Below are 25,768 nucleotides of genomic sequence, written 5' to 3'. Positions count from 1 at the left end.
GGAAATAATGCTTCTACAGAGGGATACACATCAGACTGTTTTGAACTATCCTGAAAGTGCACTCGATCAGAAGGTTTAGTTACGTAAGAACTGGCACGAAGATGTACTGAGATAAATCCGCCGTGGTTTAAATGCTATGCAATTGCGAACTGGAATGAAAACATTTTCAATTTCACTGTTTTGATATACCGTTCTGAATCATATTTCGGACGCTTAAGGCATATGATGCAGAAATTATTTGGTTGATATTTTGAATTAATTAGTTCGTTATGCTTTTAAACTTTCTACTTTGGTACCTATTTGATTTAAAACCTGAAAAAATAATCGAATAAAATGCTTTTTAAATCAAGCGAATAAGAATGAAACTTCGGACACGATGTATAAAAAAATCAAATTTCGGACAGATTGAATTCAAATTTCGGACACTTTATTTTGTAATTTTTTGAACGAAAATTATATTACACTTGGTTATATTTTATAGTCAACTGCAATTGCACTTACCAAGCAATTACAGTAGCCTGATAACGATGATGAGAACTGATGAAACACGAGAGAAATTTAAATATTGATGAATGGGTAAATTCTACGTGCTCACGCTAAGCAAACGTCAAACACCATCGATAATGAGCGGATTTTAGATTGATAGTGAAACCAAGGGATTACTCTAAAGAAGCAATTGTGATATTAATTTTATAATTATATCATCAGTGCATCAAGCATTTCAAGATATGAGAACAAAGTGTCGGAAATATGATTCGGAACGGTACACTTCTCCCAAATGTGAAAATACAAAGATGGCGTATCCCAACAATAAAAAAACACCCTCTCCACAAACCGCGTTCCCGCGTATACATATATATATATATATATATATATATATATATATATATATATATATATATATATATATATATATATATATATATGCACCTTGGTTGTATGTGCATCGCACTCTAATCGTTTTTTGGTCTCAGTTTTTTGACATTCATTAGTCGATCAAGCGAACGATTGCCGGACATCCCTATATGTATGCCATGGGTAGATAAAAACAGCTGATTGCAAAATATAAATATTTACAAACGATACGACAGTCGCGTATAATTCTGGAGTTTGTCGTTCTGAAAAGTTTTTTCTAGTTTATTCGACATTACTCATTTTAATTATTGTAAATAGTTGTATCAAAATAAGGAGTAGAGAATGGCAGATAACACTGGTTCAGCTAACCAGAAGCCCGAAAACGATTTCGAAAATAACCGAGTTGATACAACTACCGGTGAACTGAATTACAAAGCCCCCAATTTGTCCGATAATCGTTATTTCCGTCGACACATAGATGCAGCCTTCCAGCAACATGGATCACAATTACCGGATAAAGTTATCAATTCACATTATGTGGACAAGTTTAAGCGAAGTGAAGTAGAAAAATACATAAATGATTTGGCTACTAAATCGGAGGAATGTGTATACGAGAAGATGAAGGATTGCACCGATTTTGTGCAGGTAACCAATTGGAGTGAGCTGATGCATTCGGCTGGCCTGAAGGAAACGTGTAATCATGAGCTTGCTCTGGCGATGAAAACCATTGCCAACACGGAAAGATTTCCAGAGCCTAAAAAGGCGAATGGAGTGAACTTCAAATTGTTGTACCTCAACTTATCGAATATGATGCTGGGACATCCGATTCAGCAAATGAATTCAGCGACAAAGAAATTGTTGAAGGATTTATACGAGGTAAGGTTTTTGACATACATTCCGCCACATTCAGAATGTCTATAAAGCTGGATTTTCGGATCATAGATAAAAATATAACTACAATTACAAATTGTATAACTTTATTTTTTTTTACAGGAGAATTTGAACCAAATAAGACAAACCGACAACAGCGAAAATATCGCCCTCATTCGAGATCGATTACGAACCATACATCCGGCAAGAGAGTCGTCGGCAGAGAACATATGTTACGAGAATTTGGACACATATTTCAATGATACAAATCTGAATCCGTTGCAAATTCCGTTCGAGAAATTATTCTATGTTTCGAAATAGTTGTTGCAAAACAAGACTGAAAATAAAAGAAATACAAACTGCCAAACTTTTGCTTGATTTGCAATCTGCTTTATTTTTGACATACGAACGTATAATCCTTTCATTTTACGATTAGCTCTTCTTGTCAACGTTGAAGTACTTATCATATTATCTGTGTACATCGAATTATTATAATGATAAGCCGATCGAAATGTAGAGAATGTATAGAAATTTTGTTAGTTAAACCGACGTTCTGCCGGAAAAGGTGCTTCTAGTATAATGTAATCGTTTCCCTTGTTTCAACACATTTATATTTGTTCCTTTTTATATTTCACGAAAAATTGCGAATGGCATCTCTTGTCGGAAATTAACACAATTCGGCCCACGTGAAAAACAAGAATGATCATTTATTTCAGTTGATTGATTTGATGCAGTATAATATGTTCGCATCATGTCTTTTTCATCTTTGGTTTTCTCTACAACTACGGACAAAAGCATCGATTTGTAACACAATGTACTTAGCAAAAATAAACTCTGTTTCGATAAATAACCTTGTTATGTATTTCATCTTTGGTTTGGGTCTCTATCGGTTGATATTTGTAGGTTTATTTAGAACAATTGTGTCTTTGGTATTATTCAATGAATCACCGTTATTTCGACGATACAGGGAAGATTGTTTGTTATTTGAATCGTAGAACATCTTAATAAATCGTTGAAGCTGTCCAACTTTGTTTTAAAGTAAATTTAAATTTTCAATGTATCAGTTCTAGAATTTATTCTAATTGAAATAGTATTGGAAAATTAGAGGTTGAATCTCGCAAATTTTGTAATTTCGAAATTTATTTTAGTATATGAGTCGAAACATGCCTGTTATGTTCGGATAACGTAATTGGAAATGCGACGTATTCTTAATAGCTTGTGTTTTATTGCCTACCCCAGAGGTACTTGTTGCTTCTAGAACGATCGAGTAAAAGAGGAGGAAACAATAGATGGGCTATCTATTGTCGTGAGATCTGTTTGGTGGTATCGTCAAAATACTGGTAGACTTTCGATACTTGATCTAGATTTATTACAATTCCCCCTTTTTTGAATTCGTCCTACTTCTTATAATATTAAAATTTAAACCTATTTGCCTTCTATCTACCTGAATGTCTGAGCACAATTGTTTCATTCAAAGAACTACTTCTTCTTTTCTTCAGGTTAGCGTTTTTTTCATAGAAGAACTAGAATCTGATTCGCATCTATTGCGCTCGAATACTACAGTTTGAGGCATTCTCACTGGAATTTTAGTTATATTTCTAGGCTTAAATGATCTAGGACGTCTTAAGTTCGATTCACATGCAACATTCCTATACAGGACTCTTTCCCCTTTTTTATATTCCTCGTTACTATTTGATCCATCTTAGGTCTTCGTGAAAACCTACATCGTATATAAATTCTTTATTTTTGGAATCATCGAAATGAACATTTTTAGAAACTTTCAATGGTTGTTCGACTGTGTTATTATTCAACACATTACCTGAATGAACTTTCGGGTTGATCTCGATTGATATTGTAAGAGGCCTGAAACGAAAAATCAGTTCACTCTTTCAAGGATGTCACAGTAGACGGTGAACTATTATATCACGCAAGAATTTCATTCAACTTTCGTAACAACGTTACCCGATTCAATTGTTGCTCCAATAGACGTTTTTTCAAAATGTTTTTCATGGTCAGCTGCACCATTCGACTGAGGATGGTACACAGGCGATTTAGTTACTCTGACATTCCGCGATTCTCAGTAATTAACGAATTCAAACGAATTGAACGTTTCAAACAATTTCAACTGGTAATCCAAAATACTTAAAAAGATCCTCTAATTTTTCATTCACTTGATCAGCATTGGTTCTATTCATTAATTTAGCATCAATAAATTTCGTGAATGTATCAACGATGATCAAGAATGTTCTGCCTTCAAATGCAAAGAAATCAATGTGAATTTTTTCCATGGGATATGTGGTACTAGGCCATTTGGACGATACTCTCTCTACAGGAACGTTTCGTCTATTATCACATACTTCGCAATCTATGAAAAATTCCTCGATATCCTTCTGCATGTTCTTCCACCAGAACAAGCCACGGCCTAACATTTTACCGCGCACGATCCCGTCAAGATTCACATGTAACATTTTCAATACTATTCTTGAGCTTGAGCTTGGGTAGACTGTACAATTCGTAGTTGCTCTCCGTGATTGACCTGAACCAACCAAATTGCACAAAGAACACACAGAATGACGCTTGGGACTAGCAAATCATTCTCGTTGTGCAATCTTCGGTGATTCGAGCTTTAAATGGTCAATAACGACGCCGGCCACGTCCTTACAGTCGCCAGGGGAAGGGAAGGAATGTTAGTATGATATTCGCCGCCCGAAGGCCAGAAGGGTCGCCTTTATAGCGTGGTTTCTTAGCGTTTACCATGGAGGGGATAGTTATTAGTTATTCCTAAAAATTCCTTCCAACATGCGGCAGACAATATCTTTTGGTCTTTTGGTTTTGGCTGACAAGGAAAACCTGTAATATTCGTTGGATTGGCTAAATATTATAACTATCATTGGGAAACCTGAGAAGCTAACCGAGAGAATTCCTATAACACTAATAAGAGCAGAAATATAGATATCGTAATCCATTACACGTATTCTTTATAAAATTGCAATCGCGACGGCGTAGATTTATCTTTGGGAAACCTAAGAAGGTAACAAAGAGAATTTCAGTAAAACAGATTAGATTGGAACTATATACCGTAATTCATCGTACGTACTCTTTGACGAACTTCATTTGCATAGTAAAAAAAATTAAGAATTAGGTAAACTGAAATATTTAAGGAATTTAATAGTTTATGATTTTAAGAACTTTGAAATACGCATTAGCTTTATTCGATCTACTACCTACTCAAATACACTGTTGATGATCGGCGTAAACCCTTTACGTTTCGCGATCTATGATTTATGACTCACTTTTAACGATTCACGATTACGGGTTGGGAAAAACAATCAGCGATTCAATATGTATGAATTCTCGCGTAAATCCCGGAAAAAACCTATCCGTATTGATTGACTGTCCTCATCTACATTCTCTTTTGTTGATAACTCAGCAGTAAAAGCTCTTTCTGATGGGTTCGGCTATTGCGAGTGTAGAACGGAATCTCGTTTATTAAGCTAACTAAAATGGCACAAAATCTGCCTGCGAGGCCGTGGTTATCAGAAGAGAAAGTCAATAAAGAGAACAGACCAAAGCAGACAGGTCACCTTTAAAAGTTACACGATAATTGAACCATATGATTGGCGATTTTAAATTTTAAATATTAAATCTGTAACATTTTCAATACTCTGCAATAATTTTGGTATCACTAATCTATCACCGTAAAATAAACAAGCATCCTGGGAATACAGCACATTTCAAAGATAGTATGTAAGCTCTTCTGAAATTTTCCGAGGCCGAGACGGCGTTACGAAACGGTAAACTTGTGACAAAACTTCATCTTTTTGTGTGAAATCCGCCACGTATCGCGTTTTCAACGAAAATCGGCATAATCTTCGAACCTATTTATTGACAATTCCTCAATCTCACTACCCTCAGGAATTGATAATCTGGATAAGGCATCTGCGTTAGCCAATTTCCGACTTGGCCTGTATTCGAACTCTTAATTGTACATTGATAAAATGACTGCCCATCGTTGTAACCTAGATGTAGCTACTATCGACGTGCCTTTTCGCGCGTAATAAATCTCCTTCAATGCTTCGCAATCCGATACGAGCTTGAACTTATGCCCATAAATGTACTTATGGAACTTTACTCTCATCTCTCATCTCATCTTTTGAAATCGATCGTGTGACCTAAATAATCCACTGATTCTGCAAAAAACTTACTTTTTTCGATGGTGATCTTTACTATATAATGGTTCAATCGAGTGAGAACCACATTTACAATTTCTCTACACTTATCGTTCGTGGAAGCACCTATTATGACATCGTCCAAATAGTATGAACATCCTTCAATGTTCCTCAAAATTTGATCAATTATGATCTGAAAAATCGAAGGTGCTGTTGCCACACCAAACGGCAAACGCATATATTGAAACAAACCTACATGAGTTTTTATAGTTAAAAAACAGCTGAGAGTTCTCTGAAACACTAAGCTGTCGATACGCACCAAAAAACTTGACAATTCGCAAACCGAGTAAAAATGTCATCTATCCTCGGTAACGGATAGTGTTCAGAGCGTAAATGTGAATTGATAGTCACTTTGCAATCAATACACAGACGCAGCTTCCCGTTGACCTTGGGAACAACAACAATAGGAGATGCCCATTTACTGTGGGCCACTCTTTAAAATTTGCTCGTCACAAAGACCTTTCTGCTCAGCTTCTATCGCTGGACGCTGTTGAAAAGGAGCTGCACTCACATTGTTTTCAATCATTATTTCGGCTTCAAAATCGCGGATGAGAATATTGTCTGACGATACAACATGGGGATACATTTTACGTATTGAATTTTCAAGAGAATTCATGCTCACGGTTTTATCCCGAAACGCTTCTCTCCAGCATGGCCATAGTACGTACCAGGGCGCGACACAGTCAGAGACAACTGAGGATAGTTGGCTGACCAACCGACTGACTATATCCATAGTCAGTCGGTAAATGACTTTTGGCTCTTCACGCAGTTTCTCCGCCAAAACGACTAAACAGTCAGTCGGGCGTTTAGTCGCTATCTCCCTCTACCGACACGGCTATATCATTCCATTCTTCCCAGTCAAATTGTCCTCGTTGCATTTTGAAGTGACTTCCCCTAGCACGAATTCGTTCCTCTCTCTCTCCCATACACGTTTGCATGCATCGATGTTTGAGTTCACCGTGATTTGACAAACGCTACAGGTGAGCTACATTTTTTTGTAGCGTACACGAAAACTACTCACTCGTATAAAATAGCGTGCAGTGTGTGCGCTATTTTGCACGCCTAATACTAACTAATACTAATGCGAGGACCTTTATAACATACTTGATAAATGTCTAAGTTCGTTGGTTTGAGTTCACGAGGGGTAGAAAAAAAACCGTCCATTGATGGGGTAACTACTTTTTTGCATCAGGAATCAAGTTTTCGTTCCTCTTTATATGGACGTGCGTATGCGGGTACAAAATTAGTATCAGGAGGAAATGGAAATGTGGATTGAAGTCAGTTGAATGAAGATGCAGATTTGTATTCATTAGTCGAGTCAGTTAAAATAACCACTAACTGGACTAGTTCACCAGTCATCCTCGCTAGTCAGCGCTAGTCAATTCATTTTCTAGTCAAGTAATTTTTTGTTGGCGGCGACTGCCGCAGCTGTTCTAGTCGAAGCGAAGCTATTGGGAGTAGAGTCGGTCCTCATTTTTCACCTTCGAAGATTTCGGGCCCTGGTACGTACATCCACGTACGACCTAGAAGTGGTCTGAAAGATTTTTCACTTTCGATCACCACAAGCACAATTTCTTACTTGTGCCACCCCTATCCTTGGACACTTGTGCGCTGATTCCACCGATAAATTTTATTCCTTGACCCGTTACAGTCGAACAATCATTTTCTATTTTAAACATCGGTAAATGAGAATATTGCTTCCGATATAGGTTATCACTAATCACTTTAGCATGTTACCGACCAATGACACAACAGGAAGGGTTTTTTGTTTAATTATATGTAGTAATTGTACAAAAATAGTCTTTGAGTGAATTAATTGTTTTGTTTATTGTTGGCAGGTTCATTCATAAGATTGTCGTCAAATGTAAAATTGTTGTATGAATTGTTGATTGTAATAACTAACATTAGTTTTAAGTGTATATTGTACTAACCCAACTTTGTAATTTGCCACGATCGAAAGCTCCCTTGAGTAACATCGGCGGGCAAGCTGATGGTGTTCCGGAAGTAGGAGAGAGAGAGGAAGGAATTGGATAGAGGAATAATGGAGAGAGGAAGGATTGAAAGCAGAGAGTAGACGAAAAAAGGAAGAAGGATCAAGGTTTCGTGGAAGGAAATGCAAAAGCCCTCGAGCACTTTAGCTGGAGTCTGGAAACGACGAACATCAAAACGCAGATAGTGAAGTTAACGCTGTAAAAAGTTATTGTTTAAAGTGAGTGTTATGCTCCTGGGCGTGTGACAAAGGAAAACAGGGAGGTTCCCGTTCACGCCACGCTGTTTCCTAGCGTGCCCCCTAATTCCGAACCTCCAGCCGCCCGTGCGCAGGTTAAACGCTGCAGTTAATCCAGCGATTTCTACAACAGAACCGAAATTCACTGTCAAATCCGCCTGTAGAACCACAGCGCAACCCACGATTAAGGTACGTGCCGAATGTCTCTCCTCCCTCTCCGTTTCATCAACCATCAACCACGTGTTCATCAAAGGATCCCAACGGTCGACGAACGGCGCCGCAACGAAGAAATTATTGAATAAAAAAAAAATTGTAAATGATTTTTTAGTTTTCACATATTTTTCCATTTCGAACCAGCCCTATTGAACTTCTCTATCGGTTGTGGTAGTGTCGTCCGCGGTACAGGGAGTCCCCCGTAGTTCGGAAGCCGACCCTGAGATATTGAAGAGGTGAACTTTGGGAGTTATTAAATTGAAGAGGTGAGCTCAGTTATTAAATTGAAGAGATTAGCTAAGCTGGGCGGTTATGGAGTAATCCACAACTTTCAAGCACCAGCTTCACTATCAACTTCAAATACTACTGGATGGTCTTCAACGAACAGTGTTTCAGTTATCACCATGCTTCACTCCAACCTGGCCGCTATTCTATCGTTAACTGCATTCAGCTGCATGCGTAAACTAGAAATCTTCCTCGCCAACCAATGAGATACATATAGAGGTGGAGCAGTAGGCGAAGTATATCTGTATTGTCAAGCAAAATATCGTGTCGTCATTATTTGCACTCAATGTGGAATTCATAAGGAAAAAACAAAACAATGTTGAAAGTACTCACGGTTGCATGATAATTTGAGCCAAAATTCACATGAAATCATTCAACTGTTTGTTTTTAACAGATGACAATGGTATCGTGGCTTATTTCGATTATTTATGTGGTAAAAAGGTCCAGAGAGCAGTCGTTTTCTTATTTCTCGAAAGCAGTAACATTTTCGATGAAATTTTGATTAAGTGGCGATCATTCTCCCACATCATACACACCGACACTGAGAACCTTCGAAACATTAACTTCATAACGTTAAAATAAAGAAGCTTCGTTTGTTTGTATAAACGTGGGGGAGCGAAAATGGCTCATGGAAATATCACTTTTATCCGCCTTTTTCGACGTCATTTCACAAATATTCACAGCACGTTATCACAATAGCCTCATATTCAGCGAGAACTCTAAAAAAATGTACGTTTTTAATTGATAAATTACGCCCTGAAAATAGCATTTTCACATGGATGCGGGGGCAATCAAAGATAAACACCGCGTCTGACGTCACCATTTGAGAAATAGTTATGGCAGCGCATGCTATGTCGCTCGAAACTCTACCATCTTCATTACCTTTTTTCCAGTACATTGGTCGCCAACTCATCTCCGGCATCAACTACTCCAACGGTTTGAGTTTTTCTGGACTCTTGACTGGAGTCTCGATATAACTTAAGGCTGATTTAGACGATGCCAGTCAGCGCTCTAGTTGAGGTATCCAGTGAACAGAGAACAGACACTCTGACCAAGTTACTTGTACCAGTATCGAACAAGTAATTGGCCTCTAACTTGAACAGAGTGTCTGTTCTCTATTCACTGGATACTTCAACTAGAGCGCTAACTGGCATCGTCTAAATCAGCCTTTAGAACTCTTCGAGTAACATATGTTCGCCGCGTGATCTTGTTTGCCACATCCATTGCACTTCATCTCCTTGCTGGACACTTCCCATGATCGTGATCGCGACCGCATTTATCGCACGTTTTTCTCTTCAGACTTTTCTGCCCACTACGGTCGACATTACGGTCGACTTCTGCTTCCTTCACAAAACTGTATGTTCGATCTAACCACGTGGGCATTAAGCACATTTTCGCACACAGAGGTACTTGTTGCTCCTAGAGCGATCGAGTAAAAGAGGAGGAAACAATAGATGCTCGGCAATTTATTGTCGTGAGACTTGATCTGTTTGGGAGATCTTCAGCTTGACCTTCGGTCGAATCACACAGTTTGTTTTGATTTTTGTACGTATATAGATCAATTCAGTTATCAGACTGTGTGGCGCTTCACTAACACGAGTCTTAGAATACATTTGAAAAAAAATGACAATTCAATACTGAAGTAAAATGTATGAACGATGTGTTGATGAACAATTGCAAATATAAATATATATAGAAGGTATATTCAACTTTATTGACAATATGATGACATTTGAGAGCATAATGACAGCTGAACATGGCCGACGACGCAGAAATCCGGATTTTCTGATTTTCGAGCATCAATATCGTGACATTTTATAAGGATGCATGATGTTGACGTTTTACTTCACGGACTTCCAGACTGAGTTGCCAGATTTGCAAGCATTTAATTTTAATTTTTGTGAGTCTTTTTTGCGATTGCAATTAAAATTTGTAAACTTCTGAAATTGTTGGAGAGGGTGGATGAAAATTCACAACGTCTTAAATTTTTTTAACGTTGAACTCGGTCATTCTTTGCGCTAGCGAGCGGGGCTGAGTGTTTCTTAACACTCCGCTAAAAAATTTGGAGAATGAGAAGATCTGGGAAAATCACAGGTGGAAAAACATCATGTGTTAAACATCACTTTTTTTTGCAAGAGGTGAGAAAATCCCATACAAATATTGTATCTGAAATTGACATTATATTATAATAATCAATTTTAGTAGGAATATCTGAAAATTCAGAGGAAATAGGTTAAGTTAGGGTTAGGACTACGCGCTTCAAGTAATTAAATAATACCAAGTAGATATTTCCATTCAAATTTTACGAATTGAAAATTGCCTTTTAGCCTTCTAATCTGATGGAGAATAGTTTGGATCTCAAAATCGAATGTCGCCACTAGCCATCGTGGATACTTTCGTTGTCTCGGGTTGAGGGCGATATTGACCGTGTAAGGTGGCAAAATATTGATTGAGGTTAGATCGGATGTCGAAAGACTAGCTGTCACGATATTGAAGACCCTTATTGTCAATAATTTTGATCGTGTAAGGTGCCCAATACACGAGCGTAACATGAGCAAATTTATAACACATGTAAATTGGGGCTCTTTTGATATTAACTAGTTCTTCCTCACAGTAACTCGTTGTTGATAATTCCTTAATATTTTCCTTCGTTGATCGTATTTTCTTACATATCCACGTTGGACAGCTTAAACCCTTCTCTTCGTCGGCCGAGGCATTTTGATTGAATGTAATACTTATCCGTTTATTATTTTTTAAAAGAAGAGGCAGCCATGGCAGTGTTCCGAGCTGTGCAATACAATTGTCTTAACCAATGTTAAAGTTGCTAAAACTTACATTATAGACCCATTAAACGTAAAAACAATAATTGTATTGATATCAACACAATTTCCTTATATTGATTTTATGACGCAGGAATAACATTTTATTAAGTGGTTTTTATAGCTGTTTCGATGATGCTGTCTGGCATCGCTGGGTCCAAGTTATTCGAAATTCTCGTTGGTGGCAAGGAAAGTGAAGTGGAAGGTAAAACGTAATGTCAGAATTGCCGTTCTGACGTATCCCGTAAGTTTGAACTTATTTACATAGATGGTATCCAAACAACACTAAACATTGACTACATTTCGCCGGCACGGATGATTGCCGTTTGAACCAGCACAAAAAACAAAGCTGCAAATTATGCGCCAGTGGTGGTACCACGATCAAAGCATTCCCTGAATAAATCATATCACATTAGTCGAGCCAGCTGGCGGAAGCATATGCATAAAGGTTCCTAGGTTACTATTTTCAACGACAACTGTTTATTATACTTATACTGCTTCAAATACCTTCGGCGAAATCAAATGTAATCATACCAACGTAAGTAATAACATAAACAAATCCAAACTTTTCGTCTTGCCGTTCCTCATACGTCTTTTCTTAAAAGTGTAAATTACGAGCCACCTGTTAACTCCACCATCTTGGTTGGTGGCACGATCTCCAATGCTGTCAAATCCTATTTCTTGCCAGATCAACATGGATTCTTCAAAGAAAGGTCGATCAACACAAATCTCGTAGATTTTTTATCATATTGCGTTAGAGCTATTGAGAATAGTGCACAAATTGACACAGTTTACACTGACCTCAAGGCTGCATTCGACCGTGTGGATCATCAACCGCTATTAGCTAAGATGAAGCGATTAAGTGCTTGTTCGAATTTCACTTGATAGCTGAGTTTCTACTTGATCAACAGGCCCCTCGCTGTGAAGTTTGGACTATCGCAGTCCTATGCCTTTACTTATGCGGGCGGTACACGATTCGTCCTACGTTTCACTCGAATGTGAATCGACAAATGTTGTGACGAATGTGCTGCTACACGGTGAAGTGAATGTTCGATTCAATGCAATCGGTCCAAACAATCGGCGAGTATTTGGATCGAATGTTTATTGTTTTTGTTTACCATCAAAAACGTTAGGAAACTGGATGACAATGTGAGTATTGAAATTGCTGCCGTAGCAATTGTAATGATATCGGGCTGTAAATTAAAAATGGTTGAAATCAACATTATTAAACTGCAATATATTGCCGAATATTTTGAATTTTATGAATCAACTTCAAAGTTCCTGCATCTAAAATTTGTAAACAAATCAATCTGTCAAAGATAGATTCGGACGAATCATGTAGCGGTGTATCGAATATCATCGAGTGTCGAATCAACGAATGACAAAAATCCTTTGACTCGTGCCACTCGCGTTGGAAGGTAATCCACAACGAACGGATTACCTTCCAACGCGAATATTCGACACTCGACATTGGAGGTTCATAGCTCGTCAGTCGACTACACGATGCGTCGAATCATCGAGCGTCCAGCATTCGAGGGTGTTCGTAGCATCGTGTAGCGCTGGCTTTATTGTTCAGGTGTTTCGATCCTGGGATCTGCCCTGCACACTGAATAACTCCAATCCACCTCTTTGATTTCCTCAGTTACATCAACCCACACGAAATGGAACCATTTACTGCATCCGTTACCACAAACCATTCGTCTGTTTCCTGATCCTTACATAACGCACACCTCTCATCTGGCTTTGTCTGCAATTGGCAATTAGGGCGATGACGACGACGTTAAACAATCGTTTAGTGTCTAGTAGGTTGTACGTTGGGTGGTGGTTATTCAAGAAACTTCGTTCGCTTTAAATTGGTTTAAGATAGACGATAGAGGAGGAGGATTATTAGGATAATAAGGATTAGGAATTTTTATAATGGAGCTTTTCATAGAAGGACTGTTTTCACACTTTCTCCTAACTATTTGTTTTATTTTTTATGTCATTGTTGGTGTTCTACTTAAGATCCTTGACGAACACAGTGGAAACGAAGTGGAAACATGTTGCAAGAAGGTGCAAGTCACTATAAGCACTCATAGACACAAGGTATCAATAATGGCGCGCGAAAACAAAGTAATGTTTGCTGCTAATATTACTTTTTGACGTAGGACTACGTCTTTCATTTCTATACCGGGGTGTAAAATCAAAGTTTCGAAAACGAAAGCGTTACGCCGAAGACCGAGATTTTGAGTGTTAATAGCTCCTAAACAACTGAACGAAATGGTATGATAAACACTTCATTCGAAAGATAAAATGTCTACGCGTTCTATACTTGTTACTTTCTGATCCAAAAACTTGTTTCAATAGTCTTAAATTTGCTTTCAAAATAGGCTATTGAAATCACCAATCGGTATATAAGCGAGCGCCGCTCGGAAATCCACTCAGTTCTAATTGAACAGCGATTGGAGCATGTTGTCGCTGTTGTGGTGAAGCTCTTCATTTATCATGAAAGCGCGGATGAACGGTGTCACCAAGAGCCTGTTTGTGCACCTTAGGCCAGAAGGGAATCCATCAGGAGGAGAGTGATGCTACAAACGGTTCCCCGGGAAGATCTCGAAGCAGCCGCTACACACACACACACACATACACGCACGGAACTCTTTCCGTTTGGATCGAGAAAGATCCGGAAAATAATCTGCCGTTCCTCTAGGAATTTAGAAATACATTCATGTGAAAGAGTTTATTTAAATGTTTTCTATCCATGTAACACTGTGACCAAATATGTGTCAATCAAGTGCTATTAACAGATGGTTATCGAGTTAGCATTAACCACTGGTGGGCTTCCAGTATCGAGGAAAATGTGGAAATATCTAATCGTTACTGAAAATAATCTGCCAGTTCCTCTGGGAATTTAAATTTACATTCATATGAAAGAGTTTATTTTAATGTTTTCTATCCATGTAACACTGTGACCAAATACATTAGGTTTTGTGATTTTTCAATCAATCGCAATCAACAGGATAGCTTCTGAAGATTATTCTTCCCCATCAGTAGGATATTTCCGTTTCCAATATTGGATGCATAAAACCTTGTGCCTCCAACGTAACGCTCTCGTTTTCGAAGTTCTCCAAATATTCATTCATTCAGAATGAATTCAGATTCAACTTCATACAAATGATCTCTAAATCAACGATAGTCCTACGTCACCCTTGCGGTTATACCATAGATATAACCCACTTCCTGTTTTTTTTTAATGAAATGATGGTGACTAAATTTTGAGCGGAATTACCAATCCATTGAATCAATTTAGAATAAACTTACAACTTAACTTAAACAACAAGCAAAAAATATTAATTCATGAACTTCGATAACAACAATCTTCAACTGTATCGTAGCCTGGTGAATAAGAAAGGTACTATCTCTCAGTTGCGAATTCTAGATAGTTCATTCTGATAACGTATCGCCATTAAAATCTTTCATTTATAGGAACAGTTTAGCGATGAACCAATTTTATATCACAGTTTTGAAATGAATACTGTTCTATCTACATTATAGAGTAATAAAAAATTGGAAAGATATTTGCTTTGATGTACAATTCTTATCAATAGTTATCATTCCCAGTATTAAACGATATACAACGAAGAGAATGAGATTTACGTTTTAGTAGTTATTGTAGGATGATTGTTCCATTTTACATTTGATGTGATATATAAAACTTGAGATTGTCTGCTTGTTTCAATTCCTATCTAATGTTAACATACGGTATGACAGTATATGGATGACTGTTGAAATAGTAACGATTAAATATTTATTTTGATTAGGTTCAATTTTATTTTTTTTCTTGAATTCGGTTTATCCGAATATACAAAAAAATGTATGATTTGATTGTAACATGCGTACCATACATTACAGTCAGCGCAAAAGGCTGGGTTTTTCTATCGGATCGAAAGTTCTCTACACAATCATTGTTTGAAAATCGTGGCTGGTGTGCATCATTTAAAGTCATCTTCGCTTGAGTATGCCCGATATTCATTATTTCATTACTAATCACCGAAATGTTTCGTTTTGAATATGAGAATTTCTCTAAAAATATAAAATCGTAATTATAAAAAATCTTTTTCCGTTACATTTTTTTATCATTCGGTATTTTTTTGTTGTCATATTCTATCTCTAAGTTTTTTTTGTTGTTGACACACGGTGGAGCGTTGCTGTTTTCGAATCCAAAATTGTTAATATATTAACTTTGAGCATGTGCATGTGATTTATGATACGATCAATGGGAGTGTCTCGATTTATATGAAACTTTGACAGCCCAAAGTGGTGATTGTCATATGGGATGTGGCTGCCACATTTCGTTAGTGGCTTGCGCAAATTTTAAGCTCTCGTATCTTGATGCCAACTTATCTCTTATATCACTATCCAATCGGGTGCTGTCTACGTGCTACTAATAAGTGTCAAACATTCCCTATGATAACTGTGCCGAATTTCACAATGTGTAGTTTTTGTTCCTCGTCTTTATCTGCCATATGTCATATCGGTTTTCGCAATAAGAAAATTAGAATAAACTACGCTGTTTATTGATTTTGTTTCAACTTAAAAACTAAACCTTCTTACAATTACATTTACTGATATGTACATTTACGTTATATGGTTATTATCATATATGAATACTTTCGATTTTTTTTTTAAAATGCGAAAATTGCTACCAGTGCTTTCATGTTTGTTTCAGTCACCACTCTGAACTGGGGTGTTTGTTTTGATAATCCGTCCATATTACACGATTTCCATTGGTCCAAGTTGTATGACAAATTTTCATGTATAATATTAAGCTTTATATTTATTTGCTTTATATTTTACGGGATTGGCTGGATAATGAAATGTTTGCTCAGTTGTAAAGTACGTGCGTTGATATATTTATATCTGTTCGACGGATTGTCGCATTGGGAAAAAATAATTTACCTACCACATAGTTTTACATCATAGCACTTCAATTGACATGTGATTAATAAGGATGTGTCGTCTGTCTTAATACTTTTAAGTTTACTTTCAATTTGCTTTTCTTGAAAATTACCAACTATTTCGCAGACTTATTGTATTGCATTTTTCTACCATTGTGAATTTGAGTGAAACTATATGAATCAATAAATTTAGGCCAGGCAAGCATATGTGTGTGTTCAAAAAGCAGATAGAAGGAAGAACCAGAGATCATAGATAGTGTATAAGCAGAGTACAAGCTTTGCCAGTTTTATTATTATTATATTTTGTGATCATCAAGCTTCGAATGTTTTCTGAATTATGGATGTAAGCGGAAATTGACATATTTTACGAAAATGGTCCCGTTGTGGTCTAATGCAGCGCTGATAATTCGAAGTGTAAATTAGGTATTCGAAAAATATTCAATGTAAACCTTACTAACGTAATACGTGTGAACCGAAACACTATCTTTTACAACGTTAGAACTACTTAACTTTTATTTAAGTTTTCAGAGATAAGAAAGAGCTCGGATGAAATGATATATGTATGTATAGTCTACTATAAGAAATATCTTCGTTTCTAAGCAGTGGCGTCGAGTGAAGCTTTCGCTTGAAAACAAATTTAAAAATAAAACAAAATAAACAAACATTTTTATTCTATATCTTCGTATTTTTTCGGTTCATTCTACCCCCCCTAAAATCGTGTGCTACGCAAGGGTGGATCTGAAATCTGAAGCAAGCGTTAGATATGAATCCTTAAGAACGTCGCCTCTACCTCTGCTAGACTTAGTAGTTCTTGGCGTCGCAGTCTCAATAAGGAATTTACGGCAGTAGACCGAAATCTGATTTGGTTACAGGTCTGTCGCCTTGATTGGAAGTCTGTCACATTGGTACATCGTTTCCGTGATGGAACATTAAGCAAAACTAAGCTCAGATCCTGCCCTAGTCAGCTTGTTTATCAAAACAAGACCAATGACTAAGTTCTCTAATCCTGCAATCAACGACAAACGCTCAAAACTAATCCATAAAAAAGGGATCGTGTTCCTCCAGGTTTTTAGACCTCAAGTCTAGCCTAGGAGGATTTTTATGAATTTTCTTTCCGGTGATCTTTTCAACTGTTCTCGTTATAAAAGGTATATAAAAATATAGGCCGGATAGGTCACAAGGATGTCGGAAGTTACCGCGGTGAAATTCTCTTCGGTAGTCCCGATGGAAGGATCGCTCTACTAGTTCATGATGGTCTGTGAGTTACGGGATGCCTTCTGGATATTACAGGTTATTATTCTAGCTCTAGTCTACTATAGCCTACTAGGTATGAGAAGTTCTTGATCTTTTTAAAATTAATAGTAAAGAGAGAGCTAGGTTTCGTGAATGAGATGTGTTTAAACTGCGGGTAGCGTTGGAAGGAGTATGAAACAAGGTTGTCGCCGCAAGGATCACAATTTGCAATCGTGATTCATTGCATAGCGATAGAGCGTGTGGTTAGACCGCGCTCTATCATAAATATGTAGGGAAATAAACAAAGAAGATAGAAAGGAACAGCTCATTCGCACCATATGCAATGGGCGCTATCTCTTTGTGAATACTGAAGGACGAGAGAAATCCCAGAGAGCTATCTAAAAACAGTAAAACAATATATGAAGTTCGCGAGAATCTCGAAGAGCTCGCTTAGGGTATAATAAATCAATAAACGGAGAGGAAAAGCGATATAATGCCTGCGTGCGTGTAAATAATCTTCCCTTCGTCTGAGTTAGGCTAAAAATAAATCATGATTTTCTCCGACTCCCAATGTTACGCACATCTGGGATGAGATAAGACCTCATAAGGAGTTCATTAGGATGAATTGATGTAAAAAGAGCGATTAAACCTTCCAACCGCATTATCAGCACGACTTGGCAGCCACATTTGGTGGCTCCAGACAGGACATCAGTCCTTAAGCTGAGCTGGCAGCCAAAGAGGCAATTACGAATTTTAACGGGTGGTATCTAAAATTTTGGAATTTTTTGAGCCAACGAAACAAATTTCGATGTTGAAATCCCAATGCCCCTAGTTGACAAAGAATTATTCCGCAAAATGTTTTGTTCTGGACGACGAATCTTACTTCCCTCTTGTTATGTCTATCTTCAATATAAAACATTGTTACAGCACAGTCGGAACTGGACTCCGTTCGTAGCGCAGGTAACGCCTGCACCAACTGATAAATGTCAGTGAGGTTTTACTATAAAGTCAGTTCTATATTCAACCATCAACAATAGAGGCGAATGAACAGAATAGTTTGAATCCTCTACAAAACAAAGAACTATACTGAACCATCAACAAGAACACACGTGTTCTTGATCAACTCTCGAAAACCTTTTTACAGTGACGACGAGGAAAAAAGTTTTGAAAAACAGTGAAAACAAAAGTGAAAGAAAACCTGAAATACAACGCCATCCGCCATCTTATTAAGATACTTTGTTTCTGCTAGGAAGAATCTGTATCGAGGTTTTGTTCGATTGTTTCTGAAAAAAATGGTGTTCGATTGTTTCTGAAAAAAATGGTGAATCATTATTTCCGAAATTTATCCGAAAAATCGGATGGCTTCGGAGAATAATTTCGACGGTAAATTTAATAACTTCGTTGGCAAGGGTCATACGGCTGTATCGGTACTTCTCGGAAATGTGGAGGTAATGGCCCTCCGAAGTCAACTTAGAATGTACCACAGCAAGTACCCGGAGACTAGACCAAAAAGCGTAATGCAATCGGGTGCACAGAACAAGAATGCCGATGTTTTGGACAAGAACGTTGAAGAACGTGTAGCTGAAGACGGCTCAGAGGAGGACATCCTGAGTTAAATCTCACGGAATGATCTGTCAAAGGTCAGAGGCTCGAGAAAGAGGAACGCTTCTACGGCGGAATTGCCGGGAAGTTTGCGGCGTTCGAAACGGACAAAGTGACAATTCGAGGAATGAAATTATCATTATTATACAAAAAGAAACTGTCAGAAATCCTTTAGTGGTGATCAAAATGTCTGACATATTGAATTGTAAAATTTAAACATTAGTTAGTTCATACGAATTATACTGAATTGTAAGAATAGGTTGATTAAAAAAATAAAGGAGACGACTGTTATGTCCACCTTCAATATAAAACATTGTTACAGTGTAGTCGGAGCTGGACTTCGTTCGTAACGCAAATAACGCACGTGCCTACTGATAAATGTCAGTGAGGTTTAAATAAAGTCAGTTCTATACAGCCGGGTGCAAAAATTGATGATTTCCTGAGATCGTTAAGAAAATATCAAGCAGAACTGAGAGTGGGGAACTCATTTCAGGGGACAACAAAGGCAAAATGTCAGTGGGGATCTCGCTATGTTGACTCCTGTCAGTTCAATAGGGATTCAATTTAGACGCCACCTACGCGGTTCTATATTTAACCATCAACAAGACCACACGTGTCCTTAATCAATTCCCGAAAACCTTCTTACACTTTTCTCCGAGGCTCACATTCCTGGAAACGATCGATACTATTCCATGGCAAGTTCTACTGCTTCTCTGAACATAATATAAAAGTTTGAACATACGTACATCCCATTTCTGAGAGCGGTATTTCTAAGCCATGGTTCAAGCCCTCTGGTTAACAATAAAGGAACGAAAACGAATGTTTGAAGAAAATCCCGTTTCAAAAAAAACACCATGCAGATGAAAAATACGTGTTTTGACCTGATAAAGCATCATCGTATTACGCAAAAAACACAATCGCTCCTGAATGTTCATTCGATCCCATTTGTACCCAAAAACTCGACAAATCGGCCTCAGTGTCGCCCAATCAAAGATTTCTTAGGGATTTTGAGCTCTTTGGCTCGAAAAATGACTGGAGAGCCATGAATTGCAAACAGTTGATTGGTAGAGTGATGCATTCGCAAAGTAAACATGAATGCCGTACAACGCTCCCGTTCCTGATCAAAAGGAAACCGAACAGACGATTACGGACTGTTTGCAAATGTTCAATTTTTTTTTCAACAATGGCAATGTATTTTTAATTTGAATAAATCAGATCTTCTTCAAGTATGTTTGTCTTTATTCGACAACCTGAGAAAGACAGCTCGGGTCGGGAGGGTGGAGCAACAGGCCAACCGGGGAAGAAGTACCTGGCATTAATTTACCTGCCCGCCAGAATCTGCCCTCTTCATCAAGAAGTATCACGCGAAGAAGGATGCAGCGTTTGGTTGGACTTGATCTCGGTTCATTACGCCAGTGAACTCTTGGACCGGGTAAAGATGAACGATGTACCGAAGACCGTCAATCCTCCCAGCGTCACCCAACTGTGATCGATAGAACATTTTAAGTCGATCCTTAGTTTGTATTCGATTCCATTATTCTTTGTAATTATTGCAACCCCTATCATTTCACTCGGATTTAAAAGTCCAACATTAGAATATAGTTGAGAATAAAAAAAAGGTTTTCCGAAAACTGTTCGAAACACATTTTAGGTCAGTATGCTCCAAAGTAGAATACAAAAAATATTTATCTGTAAAAATAGTGAAAAAAACCTCTACGAATAGTTTTAAGGCTAGAATACTGTCTAGAAATTGAAAAAAAAATTTTTTTTCGTTATATTTCTGAAGTTTAGTCGTTCAAGGATGTACCCTAGAAAGGAATTTTCGAAAATCTCATTATTTACTGAGTTATAGTCATTTTAGTGATGCGGTAACTCATCTAGTACGGTCATAACAATTAACTTATAACGCGTTTTTCTCGAAACTAGTTTTTTCAAACTGGCGTACACAGCTATCTCAAGTTCTACTGAACCGATTTCTGTCGAATTTATATGGATACAATCTGCATGCATCTCTTTATCGCATGAACTAATACAAAATCATAACTTTTGTATTATTATATTTTGTAATATTTTCAAAAAATCGAGAAACGTAAGAAAAAACGTTAAAACGGCACCTTTTTTTCGAACGGCCGCCATTTTGTCAAAAAACATGTTTCTGACTTGTCCAAGGTTCATGCGATAGCGGCATCTTTACTGACTCAAAATCAGTTCGATTTTTTTGGTTCAGACAACCAGAGGAGCTGGAATCGTGTACGCCATGGCACGACTTTTTTTTTGAACCACATTACTTCATCAGCTTGTAACTGTAACTTATTTTGAGTATTTTTTTCCGTTTGATTTTTGTTTTATTGTTAAAAGATGGATAAACAAATAATGATATAAAGGATAGTAGAAATATTTTTTGTTTTATTTTTTCGGAGCTCAAAAAAAAAACGTCCGAAATTCGTGTCTCTTTTTTTCACTAGAACTAGAACACCCCGTTAGAGATATTCCTCATAACCCTAATTAGTCAAATATTGTCAATCGTTAAATGACTGCCAACGTTGTTAGGTTAGGGAAGAATTCTCTTTGAAATTACATTCTAACGAAACGTTGACAAAATGCAGCGAAATAAGAAATTCAAGAAAATGTTGGCGTGGGCAGTGTTGGGGTAAAACGTAAGTGTAAAATGTCTTTCAAGATAGGTGATATGAGCAAGGGAAATCAGGGTAAAACCGACACCCTCTGACTTTTCCAGTTGAAAGCATTTTTTTTTACAAATTTTCCGATTCACTTTGTATACACTTGCTATTTCTTACATTTCGAGTCGCCATAGTTGCGTTTCTGTCAAAACAAACAACAAAGCAAAATCGATTAGCAAACTCGAAACAGTCCGTGTGGAATTTCGTAAGCGGAATTTGTTTTATCCGGAAAATTTAATGAAATCCGATACTTTCTGTTAGCCTAACTCATCTTAGATCATTTCTGTATGCCTTATTTATCTTAGACCAGTTTGGTTTTAATATTTCAAGTCCATTCGGGATTAAATCAACACCATAAGTCAGGGTAAAACCGACACCCGGTTTGTGTCTCTCTGACAGGAAGAATGCGGCCCGGATACTCAGCCAAGCTAGGATCAAAACTTCCATGTTTACTCCAGGCCAGGAGCAGGAGTTTATACGCTACCTGCTTTAGAACGGTTTCAATAAGAAAAACATAAGTTCTAGCTAACATTTTTACAAGCGTTGGTTATGGTTGATTGGTTTAGAGACACCTCATTGGGAGAATCACACTCTATATCTTTTAACGACGAATACCATGTTTTTGAGAAAAACCACATCAAAATATTTGTTTCTCTGCTGTTATATGCGAGCAATTGTTCAATCGCAAATGAAATCAATATAGAGGACAATTGAACGATTAACAAAAACTTAGACAGTCTCTTGAGGCGCCCTCAATAAATCATAATTCCGCGGTACTTTTTTGACAAGTTCGCCAAGAATATACGGCGAACAGATGTTAAGGTCATGTTTTATAACATACGGAATTTTGCCACGCATATCTTTGGAAGTCACAAGTAATTTTTGTTTTAAAAAAGCTTGTTAGATTACGATATCCACACTGGTATAGTTCAAAATATGTAGCGTACGAGAATTAATACCGGCTATTTTGGATGAAAAAAATGTGTATAGAAAGTAGTTCAAAGGGAGTTTCTGTAGTTCATGCTAACACCAGTCACGTCCCGCGCGATCCTGAATTTTTTTCACCAACCAACATCATATTATTCGAAATGATCCATCAAGATCACAATAGTACTGGAAACGTGTATCATATAAAATCCACATCAATATGTTTCATAATTTTTCTCTTTCGAGCGACACTGCACTATTGATGATCTACGTTTTGGATTTGAATGCTTTGTATTTATTTCTCTGGAGTTGTGTGTCATGGGGGCCTGCCCATATTTCCACCTACTATCGTTAGATACAGAAAATTCTGTTGGTTTTTTAAAATCTCTGAACTTTGAACATTTATCAACATCGTTATAATTGCGCTTGAAAATATAATTCATCTCATTCGTGTTACTTTTTTGATCCTCATTATGTGTTTTCTCTCTGTGTGTGTGTGGCTGTTTACGATGGGAAGAGGGGTTATATTCCACCATAAAATGACTGCTAATATTAGTACCTCGTCAGTGGAAACAAACTGGAAACATCAATTCATCTTTGTAATTTGTGTTTCATCGTAAAAGATTAGCCGCTACGGAGGGATCAGGATATCAGATCCATTCTATCGAAAATGATGCCTGGTTCCACCGAATCGCGGTGAGATGGACGTTTATGAATTTTCAGCGTTTTCCGCCACCACCGGCTGGTGATTTTGCAGGATTTATTGTAGGCGTTTTTGCAGAGGTAGAAGAGGGACTGGTTGCTGCTGTCAGCAATGGTATAGATACAGAGGAGAGTCTCAGGGATGACTGCATGATGGAGCTGCTGCTGTTGTTGCTGTTACTGTTCGTTGACATCACACCCTGGGTAGATGTTGTGGCCGGGGTCGTGACAGATATCACGTTATTAGTACTGAGTGTGATGGTCTGTGGTGGAGATGGAGTCGTTGCAGTTGTTGTTGATCCTCCCGGCGTACTGCCGTACCTATCTTTAGTCATCATTGTGTATAACTGACGCTGGAAAATTTATATAGAAATATTGATGGGACGATGACGGTGAAGTTTCACTCCGTTGCGTGAGTGTATCATGGTTGGTTGGGTTAAAAATAAATTATGAAGTCGAGAGAAAGAGAATATTGACACAAACGAAAATAGGCTCAGGCCTGAACTATCGAATTTCAACCCATTGATTGCTTTGAACAAAAACAGATTCAATCTTTGGAGGTGTTGCTATGTGAATTGAAATGAATTTGCAACAAATTGCAATGAATACAATAATTGTTATGGGGGGATGTATAAATAATAATTACACGATGAAATAAAGAACAAATAATAATTGCCCGATAATGGGAATATTCCTGATGGATAACCTACCGTCTACAGGTGCGTTTGAAAGCAATACAAAAATATTTTGTTTATTTTTTAATCTGTCCTTTTCCATTTGAAATTTTTTTAATTAAAAAGAACAATATCTCGTCTTGACGAAATTATTCTGAACGGTAATAATTCAATTCTTATTTGATTCCTTGCCAATCAATACGTGAAAGAACAAATAGTGGGATATGGACAGGTTTGTAATATACGAAGCATAGAGGATGATCACTCGCGAGAGGAATAATTTCGCTTTTTCTCATCGTTTGTCTGTCCAGCAACTGAAATAGAACAATCAGAGAAAGCGGTAGACAAAAGAGTTAATTACTCTTTCCATCACTTTCCATGATGCATTGGATGTGATTTCAGCATTTCACTGTCCATTTCAACCACACCAATACAATTATTTCAATAATTTAAATTTTCCACTTCTTAATTCTATAGAAAATAAGTTATATTTTAAGTTGCAATTTGACTCTGTAAACGTTAGATAATAAGTAATTGAGTTTGGATAATAAAAGTTTTTGAAAAATAATAATAAATCCCCGAAAGAAACATCTTCCGAAATTGGAACGCGTTTGAGTGACATCGCTGTTCCTTTTTTTCTTATCAGCTAGGAAAGAACTACAGTCAGATACCTCCGTATTCGAAGATCTCCCACCCTCTGCCATTTTAAAATTGGCACTTATATTCTAAGTATTTTTAAAAACATTATTACACAACAAGAGTAATTTACATAAAAATAAACCCAATATATATAAATATTTTCTCTCAGTGTATTAAATCTAACGCGCAAAATTCGTCAGTCAAAGCTGAATGTTGGCAATTTCTGAGTTTAATCCGTCTCGTTGATCGTCAACTATTAGTTGGATATGTGATCAAGATGACAAAACTTCTTCTGAATCGATTATCTGAGGCTGTTGGAGCAGAAAAACTATTCAATGGGAAGACATCTATGAATGAAAAGTGCGATAGCTGATGAGATGAAAAATGAGCTCATCTCGATTAAGGTCGACTCCGTTAGTCGCCAGACCCGCCGAATATTGTGCATAAATGCATACCTGCTTATACAAAAAATACTGCATACGCTGACAAGTTACAGAATGACATTCGATCAAGAGACTCTGGCCAGTATGATCATTGAGCTGAACAAAGATGTCTTCGATCGGATACTGTCAACACTACATGAGTGGAAGTCGAATGCTTCGATGTTTCCATCGTAATTCATTTATCATTTAATTGTTTCGCAAATATTTTTATTTCAACGGTAACTAAATTCACTTTTTGTTTAGTTACGCGATCTTGCACCTCTGGTCTTCTATAAACTAATATTAATTTGTTGTTTATTTCTCATCATAGAACTATAAAATATATCATTTTTCACATCGGAATTGGAGTGTTTTTGAAGCTTTTCTGACAAGTGGAAATACATATTCACCATGTAAAATGAAAGCATCTCTACTGAATCTCCGCAACGCTAT

General features: G+C 37.3%; 2 protein-coding genes across 10 annotated transcripts in view; one reads left to right on the top strand and one right to left on the bottom strand.

The window, feature by feature from the left end:
* The first annotated feature begins 1,063 nt into the window (after positions 1 to 1,063).
* On the top strand, positions 1,064 to 2,289 carry LOC129770243 (uncharacterized). Its single transcript, XM_055772949.1, has 2 exons — positions 1,064 to 1,731; positions 1,849 to 2,289. Exons 1-2 carry the CDS (start codon positions 1,198 to 1,200, stop codon positions 2,044 to 2,046), a joined length of 732 nt encoding a protein of 243 aa, XP_055628924.1. The 5' UTR covers positions 1,064 to 1,197; the 3' UTR covers positions 2,047 to 2,289.
* The window catches only part of LOC129770241 (SCY1-like protein 2), a 295,540-nt gene continuing 271,865 nt past the window's right edge, over positions 2,094 to 25,768 (bottom strand). For 5 of the 9 annotated variants that reach the window (XR_008742068.1, XR_008742069.1, XR_008742072.1 and 2 more), the window contains one exon: positions 23,796 to 23,933. Coding sequence is in view for 4 of the 9 variants with exons in the window: in XM_055772942.1 (XP_055628917.1) it covers positions 23,598 to 23,933 (336 nt within the window). In the remaining 5 variants the exon portion in view is untranslated. Of the gene's footprint in view, positions 23,934 to 25,768 lie in introns of all 9 variants that reach the window. The other 4 variants (XM_055772942.1, XM_055772943.1, XM_055772941.1 and 1 more) reach the window with 1 other exon arrangement.

The sequence above is a fragment of the Toxorhynchites rutilus genome, chromosome 2 (assembly GCF_029784135.1).
Source record: "Toxorhynchites rutilus septentrionalis strain SRP chromosome 2, ASM2978413v1, whole genome shotgun sequence".
NCBI lineage: Eukaryota > Metazoa > Arthropoda > Insecta > Diptera > Culicidae > Toxorhynchites > Toxorhynchites rutilus.
The sequence above is the reverse complement of the archived record's forward strand: the minus strand, read 5'-3'. Positions and strand labels throughout refer to the sequence as shown.